This window comes from Myotis lucifugus, unplaced genomic scaffold (genome assembly GCF_000147115.1).
Source record: "Myotis lucifugus unplaced genomic scaffold, Myoluc2.0 scaffold_101, whole genome shotgun sequence".
NCBI lineage: Eukaryota > Metazoa > Chordata > Mammalia > Chiroptera > Vespertilionidae > Myotis > Myotis lucifugus.
The window spans coordinates 2,869,860-2,880,559 of record NW_005871149.1 but is presented as its reverse complement, the minus strand read 5'-3'; the positions used below and the strand labels follow the sequence as shown (position 1 = coordinate 2,880,559).

The 10,700-nt window shown below is 47.7% G+C and overlaps 1 protein-coding gene and 1 long non-coding RNA gene across 2 annotated transcripts; one reads left to right on the top strand and one right to left on the bottom strand.

Moving 5' to 3' along the window:
* Positions 1–3,145: 3,145 nt before the first annotated feature.
* LAMTOR5 (late endosomal/lysosomal adaptor, MAPK and MTOR activator 5) lies at positions 3,146–6,763 on the bottom strand. Its single transcript, XM_014459019.2, has 4 exons — positions 6,609–6,763; positions 5,783–5,844; positions 3,945–4,062; positions 3,146–3,448 (listed from the first exon to the last, which is right to left on the bottom strand). Exons 1-4 carry the CDS (start codon positions 6,641–6,643, stop codon positions 3,388–3,390), a joined length of 276 nt encoding a protein of 91 aa, XP_014314505.1. The 5' UTR covers positions 6,644–6,763; the 3' UTR covers positions 3,146–3,387.
* A 118-nt stretch (positions 6,764–6,881) lies between these two features.
* On the top strand, positions 6,882–10,649 carry LOC111826774. Its single transcript, XR_002830166.1, has 3 exons — positions 6,882–7,129; positions 8,782–8,932; positions 10,331–10,649. It is a non-coding gene; the product is annotated as an uncharacterized LOC111826774 (long non-coding RNA).
* The last annotated feature ends 51 nt before the right edge of the window (positions 10,650–10,700 follow it).

The following is a 10,700-nucleotide window of genomic DNA, read 5'->3' as shown; positions in this document are numbered from 1 at the left end:
TAGAGAAATTTAAAAAAAAAAGGGGGGGTGGGTGGGTTGCCTTGGGTTAGGAATTCCATTTACAAAGCCCTCGCTAAAATGAGAATATTCTAATGGGCTAATCAGGGTTGGGGAACCTTTGTAAAACTGCCGTAAGCCATTTGGATATTTCTAACATCATTTGCAGGCACAAAAATATCAGCTTAAAAATTAGCCTGCTGTCAAACTCACCCCTACTGCCTTGGTAGGACCAGATGTTCCCCACCCCTGGGCCAAATGGACATGACAGCGAAATGCAATGACTGTTCCTTGAGTGGACCCTGGACCAGGAAAAGCGAAGAGCTTTGGGAGGTCAGTTGGAGGAGTTTGAATGTGGACTGTGAGCAAAGTTGTGCCTCTCGGGTGTGATGGTGGTCTTGTGGTTCTGCAGGAGAACATGCTGGAAAGCATCCAGGAGTGCAAGTGTCGTAATTGCTACCTCCTCACAAATGAGCATTGCTATTTGAGCCCAGGAAATGGACCTCCCAACCCTGGAGAGGGTGTGTCTTCTGTAAAATAAGCAAGTCCTGAGGACCCTGGAAGGAAAGACGGGGGCACAGCTCTGAGTCCTGGGGAAGGGATCCAGCATGCTTCATTTCCCCTGTCAGGTCAGCAGGCAGACTGTCTCTTACTGGAAGGAGAGCCCACGGCCAGGCATGCACAATGGCCGTGTGGTGAGCAGCTGGGCTGGGGGAGAAGCCTGTGGGTCATCAAAACATTATAGGAAACCAACCCCCAATGCACAATCCTATTTTCGTCTTACCTTTGACGTGGTGTTCAGCAAAGGAATCCTTCACAGATGAGACACTCCGGGGAGAGAAATAAACTAGTTTTCTAGACTATTACTGTTTTTCCAAGGGAGTTCATAACGTTGTGCTGTGAGAACAAGTGAGCATGTAAGACTGAGGACCTCAGGGCCGATGTGGGCTCCCGGCCAGTGGACTTTACCTCGTGAGGAGCGGAGGCAGATTTGACACCACCCATCCTGGCTAGAGTTTCCCGTAGGCGCAACAGCAAGCATCGGAGTAAACCAAGTGGAAAATCCTCTCGGTAACTACCGTCGAATCAGTTAAACAAGGAGGTCAGTACGGAGGTGGCTCTGGTGCTGCGGCGGCTACATAAGCAAACCCAAGTCAAGGCCTGTAAACCCCTCAAGGTGAAGAAATGAAAACCCAAGGACAACCAGTCACCAACAGCCAAGCAGGCCTTACGTGACAGCCAGTCATTTCCTTGCTTGGCTTTTGCCTTTTCTCTACAAGTCTCTCCCCAAGCTGCTGTTGGTGGAGCACTCTTACCTACTTCAGGTTTGGTGCTGCCTGATTCAAATAGATTTTTGCTCCAATTCTTACTATTTTAATGTGCCTCAGCTTCCCGTCTAACACTATACTCAAGGGAAAGAATGAGGCCCCAGGACTCAGAGCCATGCCCCGCCTTTCCTTCCAGGGTCCTCAGGACTTGCTTATTTTACAGAAGACACACCCTCTCCAGGGTTGGGAGGTCCATTTCCTGGGCTCAAATGGCAGTGCTCAGTTCAGCCCATGTGTGTGACCTTACTAGCACATGAATTGACTAAGTCTGGGCTGTAACAGGGTTCCAGACACCATTTTAATTGCTGTTTTTCATACTTGATTGCCTTACCACCAAACACCTCCCAGAGAAGGTGTATACTTGGATTTTAACGAAACTTTTCTTCTTGCATTTTGGAAATGGTTAAGGCCGAGTCTCCTAGAAAATTACGGGGATGATTCAGCTTTCTTATCCCATTTCCTTTCTGTTCCACCCTCCACCTCAAAACACACACACCAGTCAACAGGAAATTGCCTTTCATCTCCCCAGCACCCACATCCCAGGTTTCAAACCAGAATGCATGTTAGGCTAACCTGCGTTTTTGTTGATTTAGCCAGAAAGTCTGCACATATTTATGCATGTTCCTTTTTAAAAAGTAAGTGGCTTCTCAGGCTCTTAAAACCAAACTAATACTTAGAGAGGAACATGCTAGCAGAATCCCAGCCAAGTGGTTTGGGAAACGCTTTATGAGTAGCGATAGGGTGATAGTTACGTGATGCTGGTGCTAAGGACCGAAGGAACCTCCAGCAGAAGGTAAAACCCCCAGAGAGAAGGTGAGTACTATTCAGTGTTGTCGTTACGAAATACTCGGAAAGCACTGTCTAGTAAACACCTGTAGGACTGGTTTTGGTGGAGTGTGTCGCTTTTAGCAGGGCGATCTGTGATTCTGGTCGCAGGATGAGACGAGGCCAGGCTTCACGTTGACGGAGAGCTCTGATGGAGGCAGAGGCCGGGGCAGATTCCAGTGTGGCAGCGGCGTCGGGCTGGGAGGGCTGCAGCGGCCTCAGAGATGAACTGGCACAGCTTTCATCGAGGGAGCTTTGGGGTGCAGTGGGAAATGCTCACTTGGTTAGAATCTCAACTTTGCCATCTTTTAAGCCTGCAGACTCTCGGCCAGTTATCCTCTCTGAATGTTTCTGTAAAATGTTATTTTACAAGTTTGTTGTGAGGAATCTTTATATGACTGCACATTATTAGACCCACTATTGATACTTAGTTCACTAAAAATGGTTCTTATTAATCAGTTGGGGCCTAATATCAAGAACAAAGACTCCTTAGCCACCATTGGGATATTAGCATTTTGGTGTCTACCCAGTTGACTTAATAAAACTTCTATAATCTAAACATAAATAAGTTCATTAACCTCCAACCTTCTGACTCTTGGCCCGAAAGCTATTCAACAAGAATTGCAGCTTGATATCTCCTAAGTCACTATTACCCTCACTCCACTGAGTATGTGGTGAAGACTAGACACGAATATCCCTACTTTCCAGTGAATGGGAATTAAATGAGTTCCTGGCATATAGTAAGTGCTTAATGATATGAGCCATATTATTTTTATTATGGGGTAGGGATATGCTTGATTTAATACCCATGGATACTTCTGTGAGGATATATGTATTTGAGGAAGCTTCTGAAAGAGAAGAGAATAATTTGGAACAAAGGCCTCTGAAACAATTTTCAGTTTGGTAATTGAAAAAATGAACATTGATAAGAGTTAGGGCAAGGTCAGGCGTGTTCAGACTGATAAGAGTTTAAAGAATTCAGAAAAGATCCAAGCTTTCCTCCAACCAGATTTATTGAACACAACAGAATTCTATATACAAAGTCACCCAGACCTGCTGCTGGAAAACAAGATCCTTTCTTACTAATATTTTGGTAAGTCAGTCCATAGAGTGTCCAAAAGCAACTTAGCCTAAATTAATACAAAAGTGCCCAAAGCTCACTGGATGACAGGCCTAACCACTGAAACTAACAGTGTAAAGCAAGGAGCAGACGCGCTGTGGGAGAACCTGGGCGCCATCAGGAGGCCATCTTGTGCACGGCCACTGTGATGCCGTCGTGTTTCTGGATCATAATGTTCCTGGAAGGCAAAGCGGAAGACCTTCAGTAAAACATTCCACGTGGGAGGCAGTGTGATGTTAATGGTTTAGGACACAATGAAATCACTTTTTCTATGTCTATATAAGCAATATATGAACACAGCAAAACATTTGGGGAATACAGAAAAGTATTAACTATAAAAATGAAATGACACATCTCCCTAGCACTGAGAGACAACCACTGTACTATTTTCCTGGCTTTATCTGCAGGTGTACTGTCACACATTTTCTCTTTACGAGCTGTGATGATATCGCGTAGTTTGTCTCCTGTTCGTGTCCATTATTCTGAGGACACTCACTTGGAAGATCTTTAGTACTTCCATATTACAGAAGCAGTTTCTGTTCTTTGATTGGTCTTCCTATTTTTACTTTGCCCTTTGAATGAAGAACCACCAAGGAACACAGGGCAGGCCCCAGTCATTCTAAAAACCTTCCTAAATAAAAAGGAAAGGAAGGGACCTGCTGCCTTCGACTCACCCGTTATCTGACTCTAGACACACCACAGGAGTATCAGTGGGGTCTGAGGTTAGCTTAGCCGCTTGCTGGGCTAGAACAGATATCACCCCGGCGTGCTCATCTGACAGGGTCCCACGGCCTGGAAGACACAGATGATAGCATGTTGCCCGACTCTTAAAAATGAGCTTAGAGCTGTAGTGGTACCTCATGAATTATTCATGAGAGTTCAGTTCATGGGCTCTTAGGTTACTGACATGAAATGATTTTACTCTGCTGTACTCAGCTGGTTGCCTCAGTGAGAAAGCCACACACCAGTTCCTCAATCAATAAAGCCATAACAGACACTCCATTTTCAAAGTCATTCCCATCACCATCTTTAAACACCATCTCAAACATATAAGGAAGCTGTAATTTCAAGTCGCTCTGAAAGTCATAAATCCATTTCACAGGAATCTTGCTGAAATCAACAAGAAGTTCGGAGGTGAGATCGACAACAGCAGTACAGACAAGAGACCTGTTGAAACTTGAATTCCTCATAGGAAATTGATTTCCTTTACTGAGCTCCACCTCAAAGGGTATGAAAGTTTTCTCGGGAGCTCAGCTGTAAGTCCACCTTGACAGCATATGTGGACATTCTGTGAGCAATTCACCCCGTTAGAATAAGCTGGCTGTTTTCCAATACCAACAGAATTGGCTTTTGTTTTGGCCTGTAGATAATAACAACCTTGGGTGGCAGGCACAAAAAGTAATTACTAATTTACAATATATTTGCATACATAAGGGCAATGCAAGCCTATCTGCTAAATTGGGTAACAGACATGCTACTGTAGCAGATTTGTTGGGTTGACTATTATACAGAACATTAACTGCACAGACAGTGCAGTCTTTTGGGCCTTGAAGGCTTGTTTAAGGAACTAATTTAGTTTTATATTTCCTTGAATTTCCATTAGTGAGCTGGCAAGTGTCCTCACCCCCTGAGTTACTTATTTCTTCATCTATAATTGTTATTATTTATTGAGCATTATGTCTGGGTTATGTGTTGTGTTTTAATCTCATAGTATTGTGATTGAGACTTTGGAGCCAGACTCAAATCCCAGCTAGACCACTTAATTCTTTAATCCTCACCCAAGGATATGCTTTTATTGATTTTGGAGGGAGAGGAAGAGAAACATCGATGTGAGAGAGAAACACTGATTGGTTGCCTCCCATGAGCGCTCCAACTGGGGATCAAACCCCCAACTTTGAGTGCACAGGGCAATGCTCCCACCAACTGAGCCACACGGGCCAGGGCAACCACTTAATTTATCTACCTCATGTTTTGAGGATTAAATGACTTAGCATATGTAGAATACTTAGAACGGTGCCTGGCACACAGTAAAAGCTCAATAAATGTAATTTGATAATAATTATTAAACAACCCAGAAAGGTTCTTTTTGGTCCAAGCAAACAGAAGAGCAGGCGGTTGAACCCAGGTGTGTCCAAGTCTGCCGCCTCACTTTTACTGCCGCCTCACTGTTAAGTGCAGACTAAAAAATAGCATCTTGCAGGAATAATGTGAGAACGAGAAGATCAGTATACGAAGCCTCGCAGTCCAAGCAGACGGCACACATTCAATGTTACCTGAAGGCTTTCCTCAACCCACTTTTTAAAATGGGTCAAATACTATTTCAGCAGAAATGACTGTAGAGCAGGAATGTTTCTACCTTCACAAGCTCCAAGTGAAAAGTTCAATCTTCTACTCTCGTTATCGGGAGATAACTGTTTACAGAAGTGGCTGGAAAGTGGCAGGGTAATGCACACTGACTCGCAGTCAACCTCAAATGCTGTGCAACCACCAAAGGGCTGCGGGAGGTACTTACAGCCCAGGTTAAGTCCTTGTGAGTCTGTGCACAGGACTCCAACAATGGATGGATTCTTCATTCTATTTCCAGGGACACATGTGAGAAAAGGAACTTAAAACATTACAACACACACAGGGATTCTACCACCAGGCAGGCACTGTATCACGTGCTTTAAATGAGTGTTTCTCAACTTGTATCACCCCCTCCCACCACGAGAGAAGAAAAACCTAAATAGATGAGTTTCTCTCTGGTGACAGAAAAGAGCGTGCCCAGGCGCTTAGGCGGGCCACAGACATTCCAGGACCTAGGACTGTGTCCCTCGTTAAAAACGGTGCTTTCGTGTAACGCGGGTGCCTCCTGGGGGGCAGCTGGGGAGCTGAGGGGCATCCGTACGACGGAGGTGCTGCCCCGTCCACTTCCCTCGGACTCTACGCAGATATTCCTCGTTGAAAAACTGAAGGGATGTGTTTCATTTTAATCACCAAGTAACTGGTCACACACGGAAGGAGGAGGGTGTGTGTATGTGTGTGTTTACACTGCAGGATTCGTCTACACGGTGGCACGTCCTTCCCCCAAATTAACCCAGTTCCTGAAACTCGCGAGGGCGGCCCCTGTCCAGACAATGCCAGCAGGACGGGCGGTTCAGGGCTCGGGCCGCGGAGCAACGTTCGGGAGAGTGCGGGGCCCCGCGGGCGGGATTTTGATTCCGGGTCACTGGCCGCCTGCGGCTCGGGGCCAGCTCACCGCCTGACCCGCGCCCGGGGATCGCGCGGCGTCCCCAAGCCGCCCGGCCGGCCCTCGCAGCTCGCGCACCTTGTCCCGATCAAGTGCCCGCGCCACTCACGTGTCTTCCAAGTGCTGCTCCAAAGTCGCCTCCATCCCGCTGGCCTGGCCGTCCACCCGACCCAAGCCCCGCAGCGCGCCGCTTCCGCCTTCAGGAGGCTCCTCGATCACGTGACACGAGCGGCCTGCACGGCGTCTCCGAAGGGACAAACTTCGCGGCGGCGCCTCCGCGTTGCGTACCGGAAGCGTCCACTCCGCCCAGTTGCTGACGCCCCAGCGGTGACAGGTGCTTCGGCAGCCGGCGGCGCGGCTGCCCCGCGGGAGAGAGGTCCGTAGCCTGGCCTCAGGGCGTTGATTCCTGGCCGGTCACCTTGTGTCAGGGGTGGAACCTTGCGGTTTTGGTTCAGCCGACGGGGAAACGTCGGCCAGACCTGTGTTCGTTTTACCGTAACGCGGTGGTCAGGCAGGTGGGCTCCAGGCAGTGGGTCGGGACCCCGAGGAGACACGGGACCCCGTGCCGAGCTCCACAGGCCTGGAGGGGAGACGACACGCACACGGGGCTAGAGGACGAGGTGGGACAAGGTGGGACAAGGTGGAAACCCCAGCTAGGGTACTGGGAAGTGCCGGGATTTTAACGAAGACACTGGTTCTTTCTTGAGCTAGGGCTCAGGACAGGTTGGGAAAGACGGTGGCATTAGAAAAGAATGGGTAGGACAACTTAAAAATAACTTTAAAAATGAATTATAAAGCAGTTGCAAAAATAAGGAAGGAAGGCCACCCGTAGTCTGTGCAGAGATGATTGTTAATGTCTTGGGCAGTGTCCTTTCAGCCCACCCTCTGCCAATGCATGTTTTTTTTTTTTCTTTTCAATTTTACAATTGACATGCATACTGGGCATACACTTCTGTAGCTGGGCTTTTTCACAGAATTTTGCATAAATGTATTTTCGTGTTAATAATAATTTACTTACATCCTTTGTAATCCTTACAAAATATTCCATATTATAGCTGTACCTTAATTCATTTCACCAGCCCCTTAATGTGCAGTTGGGCCGCTTATAGTTTGTGCCTGCATTTCTTCCCTAGCTGTGATAGTGAAACTTGCAGCTTCCTTAAATTCCAGTCTTGAATATTGTAATTCAGGAGTTTGGAACTCCTAGAGAAATTACTATTTAAGCTTCTTATTTTTATTATTTAACTCAGGGATAACATAATATGGACCATTTAAACTTTAGAAAAAGCAATTTAAAACTACCATTAAAAGCATTAGAATAAATGTTAGGAGCCAGACTGCTTCCCGCTAGCCTCCTGCTGGAGGCAGCTCAGCGCTGCAGTACTGCCCCCTTGTGGTCCCAGGTAACGCTTTGCTGAGCTAGTGCCTCCCAACTGGCTTTTTAACCTCCAGGGCAGCCAGGTCCAATAAAAATATGAGTCATTTTTATGATTTTATTTTATTTTTTAAATAAATAAATCATACATACATTATATATATATATAATTTCAGGGAGGAAGGGAGAGGGAGAGAGAAACATCCATGATGAGAGAGAATCATTGATTGGATGCCTCCTGCACAGTCCCTACTGGGAATCGAGCCTGCAACCTGAGCTTGTACCCTTAACCAGAATCAAACCGGAGACCCTTCAGTCTGCAGGCGGACCCTCTTCCACTGAACCAAACCAGCTAGGGCTCTTTGATGATTCTTGAGTCTCAGTTTTGAGTGCTGACAGCCGTTTCTGGGATGACAGGGAATGTCCCATGACTCCCATGTTGGAGTACTTACCTCATTGCATTGTAATTTTAAAATATATATTTTTATTGATTTTTAGGGAGAGAGGAAGGGAGAAGGAGAGAGAGAAACATCGATCGATGTGAGAGTGAACCATCGATTGGCTGCCTCCTGTACACTCCCCCCCCCAAGGAATTGAGCCCAAAACTTGGGTATGTGCCCTGCCTGGGAATGGAACCTGCAAGCTTTCAGTGCACAGGATGGCACCCAAACCCTGAGCCACACTGGCCAGGGTATCGCATTGTAATTTTTTATGTTTACTTTTCAAAGCCAGGAAGAGCATCTTCTCCCTTTCTTCATGTGAGCACTGGGGGACACGTAGGAATCCAGCCCATATTTACTGAAGAATCTTGATGGGTCTTTTGGGAGTGGACTCTGTGTAAGGTAAAGAGCCTTTAAATACCAAACTTTAACCACCTCTATCTTCTTCTTTCTCTCCTCCTCCAAAGGACAGAGGAGGAAGCCGGTCACCTCCAAGCCACGGAGAGAGGCCCTGACAGCCACAGAAGGAACCCACCCTGCCAACACTTTGATTTTGGACTTCTCGCCCCCAGAACTGTGAGGCACTACATTTCTGTTGTTGAAGCCACTCAGGTTATGGTATGTTGCTATGACAGCCCTGAGAAGCCAATATACACAAATAGTAATAAATCCTGCCAGTCAAAGTCACTGTCTGTGATGCCCCCAGCATGTGGCAGCCCTTATGTAATAGAAAAACCAGTTGGGAGGGTCACCCTCCCCGAGGCAAGAGAAGAGAGCAGATAATCTTTCCAGCATGCTCCCAGCCTTGATACTTGGCTAAGATATGTTTCTTGCATTGGCCAACCGTGGTGGCATGATCCATGTGACTGGGACTTGAGTCTGTTTTATACCCCAGAGCCTGGCCTGAAAGGTGCTCACTGAGTGTGTGGAGAGGGAGTGGGTGGGAGAATACACCCCTGGCCGCTCTGACCCGAGCCTCTCTAAGCAGTGAGCTGGGCTCTCAGTCGATGACAGTGAGGTTGGCACTGCCTCCGAGCATTTACAGCCGAGCCCGGTTCTGGGAGATACAAGCAAAAGATATCTGAGGCGACTCGGGGTTGGCTAGCGAGGTCCCAGCGCAGGAGGCTTTCTTCCTGCTGCTTCATTCATTTTGCCACTGAGGATAAATGCGCTCAGACTTCCATGTCTAAGTCTCCATTCGCTGCCCTGTTAATGCAGCCTTGACAAATCGGAACGAAGCCCTTGTGAATAAAAGAATGATCAACCCAGCATAAAAAATTGTAGGCCAGAGAAAAGAAAATTTAGAGGAGCTGATAAAATGCCTCATTCGTAATTAGCCTGTCTGCACCACACGTCAATTCAGCCTTAATGCTGAGATTTATTGGCCTCGGAATTATGCAAATCAAATAAGTGCTTGAAACGGAGGCAGAAGAATTTCCTGTATTAGCATGTGTGGGAGAGGCAGACCTGCGCACTGACGTGCTTGCTGCGTCCTTTGCCACCTGCCGCTGCCCATCCCCTCAGCCCTGGGGGGCTCAGAGAATAGCTTCTGGGGTAACAATACCTTCCATTGTCAGTAATCTCTGCCCTTGTCCCGGGAAGCCCTTGGACGGCCAGATATCTCTGTTCTTTCACCAGCTGTGAGCATAGTAGGGTGTCCCTGGTCCTCAGGACCCGCCAGATTGTGCCCATCCGGCCACGGATGCCCTCACTGCCGCCCCACAGCCTGGCCAGCGCTGCCTCTCCCACTGCTGCTTCCCTCTCTCTTGGAATCATGTTGAGCTCCAAGAGCTCGTCTACTCACAACTCTGAGTTCCCCTCTTTTTATTTTATTTTATTATTTTTAAAAATACGTTTTTATTGATTTCAGACAGGAAGGGAGAGAGAGAAACATCAATGATGAGAGAATCATTGATCGGCCGCCTCCTGCACGCCCCCTGCTGGGCTCATAGGTCACCAACTGAGCCACAAGTCCCCTCATCCCTTAATGGCTCCGTTCTCCCTACTGTGAACCAGGTGTGAGAATCCCATGAGACTGTACACAGAGCCCATGGCACCGTCCCCCGGCTCTGGACAAGTGGCGGTGTTATGCCCAGAGTTGTTGCTGCTGCCAGGACCCCAAGGAACGACCACTCAGGCAAACTTGAACGAGACTGTCCTTGAGGGTTCTTGGTGCACACAACGGAAGCTAGCTCTGCCGTGTGGAGTAGGAAGGGGGTTTAAAAAGACACTGGGGAGCTCGTGGCTACCCAGGTTGTTGGGGGGGCCTGGAGAACTCAGTCTAAGTTTCCAGTGACAAAGCCCCCAGCCCCCAGTAGGAAAACACCCTGCCACCACCACCACCCGCTGGACCCGCCCACACAGCTTGCAATGCCGACGTCACTGC